The 13,606-nt window shown below is 40.1% G+C and overlaps 1 protein-coding gene across 10 annotated transcripts in view; it reads right to left on the bottom strand.

Annotated features, from left to right (window-relative positions):
- Positions 1-13,606, bottom strand: part of DYNC2H1 (dynein cytoplasmic 2 heavy chain 1) — a 355,486-nt gene that overhangs the window by 86,606 nt on the left and 255,274 nt on the right. For all 10 annotated transcript variants that reach the window (XM_047878737.1, XM_047878734.1, XM_047878738.1 and 7 more), the window contains one exon: positions 7,640-7,849. In XM_047878737.1, the coding sequence (XP_047734693.1) occupies positions 7,640-7,849 (210 nt within the window). The remainder of the gene's footprint in view (positions 1-7,639; positions 7,850-13,606) is intronic.

Genomic DNA, 13,606 nt, shown 5'->3' with positions numbered 1-13,606 from the left:
ATTTTTATGATTCTAAATGCGGGTTCACACATCTTGTTGATATCTGTGTTAAGTCCCTGGCTATTTCTTCCTGTTCTTTCTTTTGTGGTGAATTCCTTCTTTTTGTCATTTTGGAGGAAAAAAAATAATTAATAAAAAATAAAATTAAAAAAATTCAAAACAATTCAAAAAAACCAAATAAAGGAAGCTAGATCTTACATGTATTTTCGTCTGGTTGTTGAAATAAGCTTGAAAGAATAGAGAAAAAAGGGATAGAAAATAAAAAAGACAAACCATTAAAAATTAATAGAAAAGTATACAATAAAATAGAATAAAATGAAATAAAGTAAAATAGAATAAACAATTCACAAAAAAATTAAAATATGGAGTATATAGTAAAAGAAATTTTAAAACTTTTTCATAAAAACAGAAAATGAAAATAATTTTTTCTCTTTTTGCACCCAAGAATAAGAAAAAAAAAGGACTCGATGGACCAGCGCATAGAATGAAATTACATTCAGTTTCCCCTAGAAATCTAACTATGAAGCACTTTATAGTCTGTGCACTAAGCAGGCAGAGGGACTTGTAGTGGTCTTGTACAGCATGTTCTTGGAGGGCACAGTTGGGTAAGTGCTTGGTGTGATAGCTCCATTCTCCACTAAGTGGTACTGCTTAGGTTACTGGGGTGGATCAGTGTGGTGTGAAAGTGCGTGTGCAGGAGAGGTGAAAATGGCATCACCCAGCTTCCCAGTCTCTAACACCAGAATTCTGTGCTCTCACCAAGCAGTCATCAGGCATGCCTCCTTTATCTCTGGTTTCCATCCACTTCCCACTTCTACACTGTCCATGTCCATGCTGTCAGCCTGCCAAGCAGAACCTCTCTCCCAAATTTTATGTCAGATGGGGCTGTGCTTCCAAACCCCTCACTTCTGAGAGCCCTGCAGTTTGGACCTGCTCTAGCCTTCTGGGGGAGGGTCTCCCCGAGCAATGGCTGGTTGCTGGCTGCCTCCAGGAATGCTCATGCAACCGTGCCACTGCAGAGGTCCAGAGACTGCCACCAGGTGCCAGCTTGCCCTAGAAAAAGTACGCACAACTGTGTAGCAGTAGTGGTTCAGGGACTATGACAAATCACAACACACAAATGGCACCAGGTTTCACTGTACCCTAATGTCCTTGTTCCAACACCACCAAACGTGGCTATTCTCCAGGGTCCATTGGGACCTATGCCCATGGAGAGACCACATAGCCTCTACCAAATGCCCTTCAAGCAGGTGAACCGTTTCTTCCCATGTGCCCTGAGGACCTCGCTGCCTGTTAATGGGGATTCACCTTTCCTCGCCACCAAAGCTCCACCAGCTATCGAGCTCCGGAGTTTCCAACTCTGTGCTCCCCTGTTTCTAGAGTCCTAATAGTGCCGAAACCCTCTCCTTTTTCCCTTTCTTGTTCAATCCCTTGTGGATGTTTCCACTCTTTCTCTTTCTCTCCAGCTGCTCTTGGGGGGCATGCTTTTCCTGCACTCCCCCCATCCTGTCCTTTCTCTGCAATAGCTCCCTACCCTCCATGGCTTCTCTCTCCCCCAGTTCACCTCTTCAGGCCTCATATCTGCTGAGTTCTGTGGCTCAAGTTATGCAGATTGTTCTGTTAATCCTCAGATCAATTTTCTAGGTGTGCAGGATGGTTTGGTGCTGATCTAGCTGCATTTCAAGGAGAGAAGCAGAGAACTTCCACCTGCTCCACCATCTTGGCCCCTCCCTAGTACACACTTTTAACTTACTATGGTCTATCTTCAAATAACAATAAATATTAAGGGATGCTAGTAAAACTTCAAATAATATTAATGAAACTTCACATATAGCATGCAAGTCTTATAACATTGTACTTCCATTTCCACTGCTAAATTAAGAAAAAAGGACAAAGAGAAGAATAAACTCTAAAGTTAAAATCTCTTCTAAAAAGAAAAAGTATATGTTCTCTTATCATGCACAAAAATGGTATTAAGTTAGGTATACTGAAAGAGAATTCCAAGATACTGGAGATTCTGGGTCTTCACAGGCCCCTGTGCTCTTATGTACATCAGTAGGAACTGATTTCCATTTGTACGTGTATCTAACAGAATTCTAGTTATAAGTGAAGCGAGAGATGAAGAGATGGGGCAATTCCATGCCAGCATTTGATAAGCCTTTGGAGAGGAGTACGTGGACTTCAATGCTCACAAAGCAGGTGAGTGTCTCTTAGAACAAAGACCACCGTGTAGTTGTGTGATATAAGTAATGAGTAAGTGGCGGACAGGGTGGGAAGAACACAGATGTAGGAAACGGCATGGGGATTGCAGTGTGGGCTCTGACACTTTATAGGATAGCATCCCCTTTCTGCTTTAGTTTTCTAAGTAGAAGGGGGATGATGAGAGCAGAAGATGAGCAAAGGGCTACAAAAGTGCTCTGAACTGGTAAAGTTTATGTAAAACGTGTGCTACTACTTTAATAGAAAAACGCCAATCATTCACTATTAATGATTATCATTCGGTTAAACATTTGATGACTTTTTAAAGCACTATTTGCATGAAGGTAGGTAAACTTTAGAAGAGGGAGTAATGATGGGGGTGGTCATCGACACTGGTGGGTCGGGCAGGGAAGCCTGAAGGTGACCACGGCTCCCACCTGTCTTCACAGAGTTCTGACCACAGATGGCGTGGGCACGCAGCAGAACCACGTCAATGTCTGACAACACACAGAGTCAGGGTAACACAGAGTGTGATCACCACAGTCAGGGTTGGGGCCCAGGTGCTGTGGGTGCACCTGGTCTGGAGGACCCACTGTGAGACCCCTGCTGTCAAGGAGACCAGGGCAGGGACAGGAGTAAAGGACACACTGTCCAGCAGAGGAGATCTTAACTCTTAGACGCCCTGAGCCTCGGCAGTGCAGCTCCGTATGTAGAGATGCCCCTCTGAACAGAGTGCACTGTTCAGCCAGAAGGACAAAATGATTTTGTATTGTATCTTTTCAATTCTTAGCTTTTAAATCATAATTTAAAGCCTATGTCCTAATATGAAAAGAAGAGTAACAATATTTTACAGTATTGTTGTCTTTAACAAACATTGTAAGTATTGTGACTTTTTACAAAAGAAGTTTTAGTAAATTATCAGAATCTGTCAAACAAATAAAAGTCATAATTCTCTTAAGTCTTACTCCAATCATGTCAGACACAGTAAAGAAAATGTCAAGTACTGAACTATTTCCTAAATTACATTAAATCATATCACTTAATACAGAACTTGTCACATTCAAATGTAATAAAACATTTAATTTTTATCTTGAAAGAAATGGGATAGTACTGGACCCACAATTTTTGGTAAAACTCATTGGGAAGTAAATGTCAGAAACTATTTTATGGATCTTGTCTTGGTGAAGGTCAGCCTGGTCTCAGCGGAGTCTCATCAGACACCCGGACACATCTCAAGACACTCACTAGGGTATAATATAAATGTGCTTTGCAAAACATACTTTCATCCTCGGAAAGAAGTTTAATCAACTTGTTTTCAATATCACTGTTTTTGAAATACTTTTTGGCAAATTACAAAAAGTATTTCAAAAACAGTGATATTTTAGAGGCTGTATATCTCAATTCCAAGTGTAACACACAAACTTTCATTTAATACATTAATGAAGATTGTCTACACCCTAAACTCACCGTAATGAAGAAGTCATCTGGCCCTGGTGCTGTGCCAAGCGTGCAAACACTGAGTAGAGTTCAGTGAGCCAAAGAAGAGAAAGACTTGCTATCAAGAATGAAAAATCTATGACCTCATGAAAAACACCCTCCCTTGATCCTACTCATGGGAAATGTTCACATAATAAAGCCCACTGAATTTTTTATCTTTCAATATGGTCTTAATGTAAGCCACATTATTCTACAATTATAAAAAATATTTCTTCATTTTTTCAAGTGTTTATGCCCAAATTCACCCAGATGGTTTACAGGCCAGGTATGCTGATTAACACCACATACGACCCGCTCGATTACCCCACTCCAGGCCCTAACCACCTCTTGGTAGGGTGACTACACAATAACGTATGTGGCATCCCTACTTCTGTTAACTCGTTTTGCAGTGTTACCAGTCAGCTACTCCAAAAGCAGCTTTTTACATAAAAAAGTTCTCTTAAAGTAACAGTAACAAAAACAACTAAAATTTAGAGGATTCTTGCTCTAAGGTGCCAAGCACTTTACCTATGAGTCAATTTAATTTCCATACCAATCTCTTAGACTAGGTACCATTATTATCCTTATTTGACAAGTAAGAAAACTAAGTTTAGGGGCACCTGGGAGGCTCAGTGGGTTAAGCACCTGACTCTTGATTTCGGCTCAGGTCATGGTCTCATGGTTTGAGGGATGGAGCCCCCGTGATGCGGAGCCTGCTTGGGATTCTCCGTCTCCCTCTCTCTCTGCTTCTGCCCTGCTGGCATGCGCGCACACGCCGTCTCTCCCTCTCTCTCAAAAGAATGAAATCATGCCATTTACAACAACGTGAATGGAACTGGAAAGTATTATGCTAAGTGAAAGAAGTCAGTCAGAGAAAGACAGATAACATGTTTTTACTCATATGTGGAATTTGAGAAACTTAACAGACGACAACGGGGGAAGGGAAGGGGAAAAAATGGTGTCATATAGAGGGCGAGATAAACCATAAGAGACTCTTAAAGACAGAGAACAAACAGGGTTGCAGGGGGGTGGGGTGGGTTGGGGGATGGGCTAGATGGGGGATGGGCACTGAGGAGGGGACTTGTTGGGATGAGCACTGGGTGTTGTATGTAAGGGATGAACCATGGGAAATCTACTCTCAAAACAAAGAGCTCACTATAAACTCTGTAGGTTAGCTAACTAGACAATAAATTATATTAGAAAATCATAATAAACTTAAAAAAAAAAGTTTAGAGAGGTTTACGTGACTTGCCCACAGTCACACAGCTCCTAAGTGGCAGACAGACCTATTCCACAGGCCACATTCTTAGCCATTCTGTGTCATTATTTCTACATAAAAATACTTTTATTGCCTACAGATTTTAATCCCAACACCTTTTCTTCGGCTTTTTAAAAGCCTGAAGATCTGACCTAAGCTTAATTTTCTACACTCCATCGAACACAAGTCCCCCTGAACTCTGTTCTCTACTGTATAAGCGGTGTTCTGCCATCAGTGTTACTCTCCTCCTACACCGAATTCCACTGTAATTAAATGTAATACCATACATCTTGCCCTTAGGCAGCATGTAGTTGGATTTTAAAGAAATACACTCTCATGAAGATTAAAGTGTTGATAAATTTACATCTTTTACATTTATATGGAAGGGAGACCTGCCTGGGTTCATCTTGACTGTACAACTACTGGTATAATAGTTAAGCCATTTAATACCTCTGTGTCTCTGGTTAGGTCACTTAACACATTCTGCCTCAGGATCCTCACACTAGAATAATGTTAACAGTAGCACCACCTTGTATTGTTAATGTGGTGATTAATGAGCTAATTAACGGAAAGTTCTTCAAAGCTCTTAGAATCCTGGGTTTCCTTGAAATGGTAAGAAGCTTTCATGATAGGTGATGTATCTACTTTAAATTAAAAATCAATTAGATACCACTTCTAGTGTAACATACTACAGTATTTTGATTATGATTGATTCAAGTAGTTGTAGCAACGCCATCTTCTATGTTCAAACAGACCAGACTTTAAGTTGAGCATCAGGGTTTTCCCTATGTTAAGGGTAAACAGTGTCAGGGCGTGGGGGGAGAATCAGACTCTTTTCTAAGTTCCTATAGAACCCAGGGACATCTCCAGATGCCAAGTTCTGCAGGGTTTACGTTCTCCAAGTCACTAAAATAAACCTATGGCAGATACTCCAATCATTTTGTTTCTCCCCATGGATCTGTAATACATGGATTTTACTGACATGTGTACATGTCTGTACGTACACACATACATACATGTCACACACATGCTAATTATTCAGCAAGAGACATGATTTCCCTTTCTTCTGCTAAAAGTACCTTGATTTTTCCACCAGATAACCATCCCTCCCTTACTTGCAGTATACACATTAACAGATGAAGCTGAATCTATCTCCAGCTGCTGGGACGGGCATTCAGGCGAAGCCCTAGCCAATGAGAGCTTTGCCAATTCTGCCCAGAGAACAACCAAGGAACTACACAAGCCAATCATTTTGGATTACAGCTAATCCCAAGATTTTTGCTTGAGTTACCGGGAAAAAGGTTTCTTTTCTGTTGGACTTGGAGCTCAGAGGATAATAAGACTCAGACTGCCAGGATACCACCATGTACAGAGAACCTGCCCCAAAGTGAAATCAACACACATACATACATATACACACACACACACACACACACACACACAGACACACGCATACATATATACACATCCACTCATACGTACACACATACATATATACACACATACATATAAATGTACACATGCATACATACATACATATATACACATCCATCCACACACATACATATATACACATATACATACACATGCATACACACATACATATATACACACATACATAAACATGCATACATAATACACACACATACACATATACACACATACATATATACACATACACATATACACACATGCATACACACATATATACACATCCATCCATACATGCACACACATATATACATACACATGCATACATGCACACATACATATATATGTACACATGCATACATATACACACATCATATATACACACACATACATATATACACATCCATCTATATGTACACACATACATATATGCATACACATACATACATATATACACATCCACCCATATGTAGACACGTACATATATACATACACATACATATATACACACATACACACCCATCCATACTTACACACATACATACATACACACACATGCACACATACATATATACACACATGCATATATACACATCCATCCATACGTATACACATACATATATACACACATACATATATACACACATATGCATACACACCTACATGTATACACACATATGCATACATACACATACGTATATACACACACATATACGTATATACACACATACATACACGTATATACACACATACATACACATCTATCCATATGTACATGCACATGTACATATATACACACCCACCCATCCATACACACATACATATACACATACATATACACATACACACATATATAAACATACATACATACTTATACACACATACACATTCATATATACACATCCATACACACACACACATATACAAACATACACACCTATATGCATATATACACATACTTACAAATATACACAAACACATGCACACATATACATGTGTGTATGTCTATGCACTCACATACAACGTGCCTAGACAGGTAGATAAACAACACAAGCTAAGATCCTAGTGACAATTTGAAGCCCCTGCCTCAAGGTGACTTCATGTTGGCCCCCCTGGGATCCTCCACTGATATCAGCCAATGAATTCCTACCTGGCTTAAGCTAGTTTGACTTGGATTTTCTATTACTATTAACTGTAAGACTTGACAAATGCATACATAATGGAACAGTCACTTTTTACAAGGAAATAAAAACACGTGTCCTTAATTGGGCTTACCTTTTGGTTTAGTAAAGCGCTGGCCAGTTTTTGTACTTCTGAACTCAGTAAGGTGGTCCCTCTGATGACTTTGCTGAGAGCGGCAAGAGACTGGTGGACGGTCTGCACTAAGCGAATGGCATTGAACTGTTCCAGGACGATGAAGGACAGTACTGGAGATCCTTGTCGATCGTTAGGAGGACACACCTTCTGATGAATCAGGTTGGAGTTCTAAAAGAACAGTATGCTATGTCATCCTTCTGGAAATGTGGCATAAACTACTGACACCACAACACTTCACAAGGTACTAAGATCCTCTGTGGTCCCACTTGGTTTTGAAACCCTGGTGTCTTAAGGTGGCCGCATGTGTTACATGTGGAACCACACAGGAAAGGGGTAGGCAGGGGTCTGGGGGAGCCACACTGAGCAGCAGTGGTCCGCACAGGAGCAAGAATGGGGATTGATGGCCCCTCTGAGCCAATGCAGAGAGCACAGTACAGCTACACTATGAATACACAGAGAAGACATCACGCTTTCAAAAAATGTGAATGGATATTTAATTCAAATACGTATGAGCTAAAATCACCATGAATAAATTACAACATCCAAACAGCATAATTTGTGGTGAAACTACTGAGGGATTACGTTGTATCTTTAGTCAGCTGATTATTTTAGGGAAAGCCTTTTTCTAATGACTAAATACATTTGAGTAAATTGTGTTCCTTTGAAGAATGGCTTTGACATTTTAAAGTTCATCTTGTCATTAAAAACCTAAGTGTATTCAGAGAAAATCATTATGTGATTATGGAGCTGCTGGGGGAAATGGTTATGGATACTTTAAATCTTAACTATGAAGCAAGGATTATCTTTTAGACAAGGAAACCTACCCTAAATGGGCACAAAATAGGTACAAATCCAGAATTTTGTATTTTAACTGAAATAATTTTCTAACTAGGATACTATATTAGACTTGAGTAAAATGACACACGAAGTAGTATTTTGTTTTTAACAGAGATTTTAGAAGATGGTTCTCTGAATATTTTTGTCACCCATGGAAATTCTAGCATTGACTAGGCCAAAGGTTACCAATTTTTCCCACAAAGGTCCAGAGAGCAAACACACCAGGCTTTGTGGGTCCTAAGTTCTCTGTCATAATTACTCAACTATGCTGTTGTGGTGTCTAAGTGGCCACAGACAGCACAGAAATGAAAAGACAAGGCAGGGTTTCAATAAAACTATTTCCAGAAAATGAGGGCAGGTATGTCCCTGGGCGGTACTTTGCCAGGCTCTAGGGGACATTATCACTGACTCATGCATTGGTCTATGTGACATCAAGGTCCTGTGAGATATGTGACTCGATGACACTGGTAAGACTGTGGTCTCTTGTACGTTTACCCGCGGTGTATACAACAATGACCAACAAGTGCACAGAGGCGGTGGTTTTTCCTGGTCACATGGCCACGTCTTTGTCCAACATACTTTTTCTAGGATAAGGAAGATATTAAAAGACTCCACATACAATCATTTTAAAGAGCCAAAAAACAAACTAGAAACAGACACAACAGATAGGTAGTTGTACAAAGGTTACAGAAAAGGGGGTAATATCCTCATTTCCATGCAGTAGTAAGTTCAGTTTCATCCTCTGGTAATTCTTCACTCTTCTCCAGATAATTATTTCCTAAAATCTTTCTGGGGCAGAAACCACCTTTCGTGAGTCTTAGTCCCTATGATTAAGCCCAAACCAAGAGTTTACTCAACTCAAAGACAGAAATGAGTGTGTGACTTAGGGTTTTAGTTAACGGAGTGCTTCATTCTCGCGATCATGGAGAGGCTCGGGGAGAGCACACGGCTAACGAGAGACACTCCAGGGCCACGCAGATCCCACTGGGCCTCCGGATAAGAGACAATGGTTTCTTTCCAGCAGCCGGAAACTAAGAGACCCTAAGGTAGAGAACAGGTGCAGTGGTTCTGGGACAACAGGGGGACGGCTCTGTCTCTCTCTCTCTCACACACACACACACACACGCACACACACGCGCGTAACACATATATAAACGCGTTCCTAATCAGACACACGTAGGTAACACGTACATGTAATCTATATACAAACCCATTCCTAATCAGATACACGTATGTACTGCATATATGTAATGCATATAAGTATAAATGCATTCTTAATGAGAAAGTTCAAAAGTTTGAAATTCCTGGAAGAAACTATGTCTCTCCAGAAATGGATTTCTGACAAGATTGTGGAAGGGAAAGGGGAGGAAGGGAACAAAAAGGAAATAAAATAGGAATAAGTTCTAAGAGGAAGTTCAAGGGCAGAAAGATCCAACAGCCCATTACCAGGTCAGATGGCTGCTCTGTCATTTCATTTCACTGGTCAAACACAGCTTTACTAAACGTGGTAACGACTGACTATTCCTAGGATCTATGCCAAGGTCCTGAATGAACCAAAGGAATCCAAACCAGCCACGTTTATTTATTTATTTATTTAGTTAGTTAGCTTTAATTTTTTTTTTAAGTTTATTTATTTTTCAAAGAGAGAGACAGACCATGAATGGGGGAGGGGCAGAGAGAGAGTGAGACACAGAATCCAAAGCAGGCTCCAGGCTCTGAGATGTCAGCACAGAGCCCGACGCGAGGCTCGAACTCACAGACCGCGAGATCATGACCTGAGCTAAAGTCGGACGCTCAACTGAATGAACCACCCAGGTGCCCCAAACCAGCCACGGTCTTTTTTTTCAATATATGAAATTTATTGTCAAATTTGTTTCCATACAACACCCAGTGCTCATCCCAAAAAGTGCCCTCCTCAATACCCATCACCTACCCTCTCCTCCCTCCCACCCCCCATCAACCCTCAGTTTGTTCTCAGGTTTTAAGAGTCTCTTATGCTTTGGGTCTCTCCCACTCTAACCTCTTTTTTCTTTTTCCTTCCCCTCCCCCATGGGTTTCTGTTAAGTTTCTCAGGATCCACATAAGAGTGAAAACATATGGTATCTGTCTTTCTCTGTATGGCTTATTTCACTTAGCATCACACTCTCCAGTTCCATCCACATTGCTACAAAGGGCCCTATTTCACTCTTTCTCATTGCCACGTAGTACTCCATTGTGTATATAAACCACAATTTCTTTATCCATTCATCAGTTGATGGACATTTTGGCTCTTTCCATAATTTGGCTATTGTCGACAGTGATGCTATAAACATTGGGGTACAAGTGCCCCTATGCATCAGTACTCCTGTATCCCTTGGGTAAATTCCTGGCAGTGCTATTGCTGGGTCATAGGGTAGGTCTATTTTTAATTTTCTGAGGAACCTCCACACTGTTTTCCAGAGTGGCTGCCCCAGTTTGCATTCCCACCAACAGTGCAAGAGGGTTCCCGTTTCTCCACATCCTCTCCAGCATCTATAGTCTCCTGGTTTGTTCATTTTGGCCACTCTGACTGGCGTGAGGTGATATCTGAGTGTGGTTTTGATTTGTATTTCCCTGATGAAGAGTGATGTTTAGCATCTTTTCATGTGCCTGTTGGCCATCCGGATGTCTTCTTTAGAGAAGTGTCTATTCATGTTTTCTGCCCATTTCTTCACAGGGTTATTCGTTTTTCGGGTGTGGAGTTTGGTGACCTCTTTATAGATTTTGGATACTAGCCCTTTGTCTGATATGTCATTTGCAAATATCTTTTCCCATTCCATTGGTTGCCTTTTAGTTTTGTTGACTGTTTCCTTTGCTGTGCAGAAGCTTTTTATCTTCATGAGGTCCAATAGTTCGTTTCTGCTTTTAATTCCCTTGCCTTTGGGGATGTGTCGAGTAAGAGATTGCTACAGCTGAGGTCAGAGAGGTCTTTTCCTGCTTTCTCCTCTAGGGTTTTGATGGTTTCCTGTCTCACATTCAGGTCCTTTATCCATTTTGAGTTTATTTTTGTGAACGGTGTGAGAAAGTGGTCTAGTTTCAATCTTCTGCATGTTGCTGTCCAGTTCTCCCAGCACCATTTGTTAAGAGACTGTCTTTTCCCCATTGGATGTTCTTTCCTGCTTTGTCAAAGATTAGTTGGCCATATGTTTGTGGGTCTAGTTCTGGGGTTTCTATTCTATTCCATTGGTCTATGTGTCTGTTTTTGTGCCAATACCATGCTGTCTTGATGATGACAGCTTTGTAGTAGAGGCTAAAGTCGGGGATTGTGATGCCTTCTGCTTTGGTCTTCTTCTTCAAAATTACTTTGGCTATTCGGGGCCTTTTGTGGTTCCATATGAATTTTAGGACTGCTTGTTCTAGTTTCGAGAAGAATGCTGGTGCAATTTTGATTGGGATTGCATTGAATGTGTAGATTGATTTGCGTAGTATTGACATTTTACAATATTTATTCTTCCAATCCATGAGCAGGGAATGTCTTTCCATTTCTTTATATCTTCCTCAATTACCTTCATAAGCTTTCTATAGTTTTCAGCATACAGATCTTTTACATCTTTGGTTAGATTTATTTCTAGGTATTTTATGCTTCTTGGTGCAATTGTGAATGGGATCAGTTTCTTTATTTGTCTTTCTGTTGCTTCATTGTTAGTGTATAAGAATGCAACTGATTTCTGTACATTGATTTTGTATCCTGCAACTTTGCTGAATTCATGTATCAGTTCTAGCAGACTTTTGGTGGAGTCTGTCAGATTTCCCATGTATAGTATCATGTCATCTGCCAAAAGTGAAAGCTTGACTTCATCTTTGCCAATTTCGATGCCTTTGATTTCCTTTTGTTGTCTGATTGCTGATGCTAGAACTTCCAATACTATGTTAAACAACAGTGGTGAGAGTGGACATCCCTGTCGTGTTCCTGACCTCAGGGAAAAAGCGCTGTTTTTCCCCATTGAGGATGATGTTAGCTGTGGGCTTTTCATAAATGGCTTTTATGATCTTTAAGTATGTTCCTTCTATCCTGACTTTCTGAAGGGTTTTTGTTAAGAAAGGGTGCTGAATTTTGTCAAATGCCTTTTCTGAATCGATTGACAGGATCATATGGTTCTTATCTTTTCTTTTATTAATGTGATGTATCACGTTGATTGATTTGTGAATGTTGAACCAGCCCTGCATCCCAGGAATGAATCCCACTTGATCATGGTGAATAATTCTTTTTATATGCTGTTGAATTCGATTTGCTAGTATCTTATTGAGAATTTTTTCATCCATATTCATCAGGGATATTGGCCTGTAGTTCTTTTTTACTGGGTCTCTGTCTGGTTTAGGAATCAAAGTAACACTGGATTCATAGAATGAGTCTGGAAGTTTTCCTTCCCTTTCTATTTCTTGGAATAGCTTGAGAAGGATAGGTACTTTAAACATCTGGTAGAACTCCCCTGTGAAGCCATCTGGTCCTGGACTCTTACTTGTTGGGAGATTTTTGATAACCGATTCCATTTCTTCGCTGGTTATGGGTCTGTTCAAGCTTTCTATTTCCTCCAGATTGAGTTTTGGAAGAGTGTGGTGTTTAGGAATTTGTCCATTTCTTCCAGGTTGTCGAATTTGTTGGCATATAATTTTTCATAGTATTCCCTGATAATTGTTTGTATCTCTGAGGGATTGGTTGTAATAATTCCATTTTCATTCATGATTTTATCTGTTTGGGTCATCTCCCTTTTCTTTTTGAGAAGCCTGGCAGGAGGTTTGTCAATTTTGTTTATTTTTTCAAAAAACCAACTCTTGGTTTCATTGATCTGCTCTCCAGTTTTTTTAGATTCTATATTGTTTATTTCTGGTCTGATATTTATTATTTCTCTTCTTCTGCTGGGTTTAGGCTGCCTTTGCTGTTCTGCTTCTATTTCCTTTAGGTGTGCTGTTAGATTTTGTATTTGGGATTTTTGTTGTTTCTTGAGATAGGCCTGGATTGCAATGTATTTTCCTCTCAGGACTGCCTTCGCTGCATCCCAAAGCGTTTGGCTTGTTGTATTTTCATTTTCATTTGTTTCCATATATTTTTTAATTTCTTCTCTAATTGCC

Source organism: Prionailurus viverrinus, chromosome D1 (genome assembly GCF_022837055.1).
Source record: "Prionailurus viverrinus isolate Anna chromosome D1, UM_Priviv_1.0, whole genome shotgun sequence".
Classification (NCBI taxonomy): domain Eukaryota; kingdom Metazoa; phylum Chordata; class Mammalia; order Carnivora; family Felidae; genus Prionailurus; species Prionailurus viverrinus.
Note: the sequence above shows the minus strand (reverse complement) of the source record. Positions and strands in the feature narration are given on the sequence as shown.